Raw genomic sequence first — 2,166 nt, 5'->3', positions numbered from 1 at the left:
AATTCGAATCTACTATTGAACCAGCTCCTCCAGTGAATTTTAAATTTCAGTTATTATACTTTTCAACCCCAGAATTTCTATTGTATTCCCCTTTATAATTTATACCTCTTCACTGATATTCTCTATTTGGTAAGACATCACAACAGCCCCCGCCCCCAGAAGCCCTCATCCCATATATTTATTGCTTAATATGCTGCGCAAAGGGTATGATGATCTACGTATCACATTTATTGTCTATCTCTCCTGTTACGAGTGATCTGCTCAAAGGCAGACATTCCTCCAACGTTCTCTTCACTCTTGTACCCCAGTACCTGCCATGCAGTAGAAGCTATGCATGTGGGGGCACAGGTGAGATTCTAGGTGTAGCACAGGTGAGACTGCAGGTGAGGGGTGTGGCTGTTCTGGCCTGGGAGGTATAATCAGGGTCTACAGCTGACATCCAGTCACCTCGCCCCTGCCCCACCCGCAGAAGCAGATGCAGCAGATCATGGCCCACTGCTTCCTGGCCGTCAAGTCCAAGCTCGAGTGCAAGCTGGGTTACTTTGACCTCATTGGCTGTGACTTCTTGATTGATGAGAACTTCAAGGTGCCGTTGAGGTGTCCCAGGGCAGTGGGGGCTAGTAGGCAGGGGCATCTGTATACACCCTGACCACCCAGGCAGGCCCCTTGGGGTGGACTCTGCAGTCAGACCTCCCCAAGCCCTGGGGGGTGGGGCGGTGTCCATAGGGCTTCGCTCCTCCTGCAGCTAGGGCAGCCTCCAAGATCAGACCCTCAGACCCTTAGAGTCTCAGCCCCTTGTGCAAATGTGGGATGTGAGGCCATAGAAAAGAAGCGACCTACCCAGGGTCACCTGGCCTAACAGGGAGCAGGTCCTCAGCCTCCTGCTGGCCAAGTGGTGGCTGGGGAAGGGTGCTGATCAGTGTCCGGCCCAGGTGTGGCTGCTGGAGATGAACTCCAACCCTGCCCTGCACACCAACTGTGAGGTCCTGAAGGAGGTGATTCCAGCCGTGGTGGTGGAGACGCTGGGTAAGGCCCCTGCCCAGTCTTGGATCTGCCATCCCCACCTTCTCCCCGGATTCCCCCTTCAGATGTCCACACACTTAGCTCTCTAACATCTGAAGGGCCAGCGGGGCAACCCCACCCTCTNTCACTGGCCCATGTGGGAATTGAACCGGCAACCCTGTTGCTCAGAGCTCATGCTCTTAACCAACTGAGCCACTCAGCAGACCCTGTTTCCAGTTTTGTGTGTTGCTTTAAGAGCGTGTTGTTTAATTTCCACATATTTGTGAATTTTCCAATTTTCCTTTTCTTATTGATGTTTATTTCATTCTATTGTGGTCAGACAACATACTTTATATGATTTCAACCCTTTAAAAATTAGTGAGGCAGACACTAGCTAGTCTGGGGCCTCTCAGTTTTGTTTTGCTGTGCTTCCGGACCCCGAGCCCACTGCCGCAACCATGCTGCGCCAAATCCTCGGCCAGGCCAAGAAGCACCCGAGCTTGATCCCCCCTTTGTGTTTATTGGAGCTGGAGGTACTGGAGCAGCACTGTATGTTTTGCGCCTGGCATTGTTCAATCCAGATGTCTCTTGGGATAAAAAGAATAACCCAGAACCCTGAAACAAACTGGGTCCCAATGAGCAATACAAGTTCCACTCAGTGAATGTAGATTACAGCAGACTGAAGAAAGAAGGTCCAGACTTCTAAATGAAATGTTTCTAATAAAGCTGCTTAGAATGAAGGTCTTCCAGAAGCCATCCGCACAATTTTCCACTTAACCAGGAATATTCCCCCTCCTAATGCACGAAATCATGTTGGTGTGTTATGTTGGGGTCACACTGATTAATAAATATCTGAAACTTGAAAAAAAATTAATGAAACTTGTTTTATGCTCTGACAAATGTCTATCCTGGAGAATGTTCCATGTGCACTTGAGAAGAATGTGTGTTCTGCTATTGGGTGGAGTGTTCTATAGATGTCTATTAGGTCTAGTGGTTTATAGTGTTGTTCAAGTCTTCTATTGACTTGTCAATCTTCTGTCTAGATGTTCTATCCATCATTGAGAGTGGAGTACTGACATCTCCAACTGTTATTGTTGAATTGTTGATTTCTCCCTTTAATTCTCTCAGTGTGTGCTTCCTGTATTTTGAAACTCTTTGTTAGGG

General features: G+C 48.2%; 1 protein-coding gene and 1 pseudogene across 1 annotated transcript in view; both read left to right on the top strand.

Moving 5' to 3' along the window:
- Window positions 1-926, top strand: part of TTLL10 (tubulin tyrosine ligase like 10) — a 23,435-nt gene extending 22,509 nt beyond the window's left edge. The window contains exons 13-14 of the mRNA XM_019658613.1: window positions 309-371; window positions 470-926. Coding sequence (XP_019514158.1) covers window positions 309-371; window positions 470-649 — 243 coding nt within the window. The 3' untranslated portion in view covers window positions 650-926. The remainder of the gene's footprint in view (window positions 1-308; window positions 372-469) is intronic.
- A 416-nt stretch (window positions 927-1,342) lies between these two features.
- On the top strand, window positions 1,343-1,872 carry LOC109391218 (cytochrome c oxidase subunit NDUFA4 pseudogene; annotated as a pseudogene).
- The last annotated feature ends 294 nt before the right edge of the window (window positions 1,873-2,166 follow it).

The sequence above is a fragment of the Hipposideros armiger genome, unplaced genomic scaffold, assembly GCF_001890085.2.
Source record: "Hipposideros armiger isolate ML-2016 unplaced genomic scaffold, ASM189008v1 scaffold_284, whole genome shotgun sequence".
NCBI classification, from domain to species: Eukaryota; Metazoa; Chordata; class Mammalia; order Chiroptera; family Hipposideridae; genus Hipposideros; species Hipposideros armiger.
Note: the sequence above shows the minus strand (reverse complement) of the source record. Positions and strands in the feature narration are given on the sequence as shown.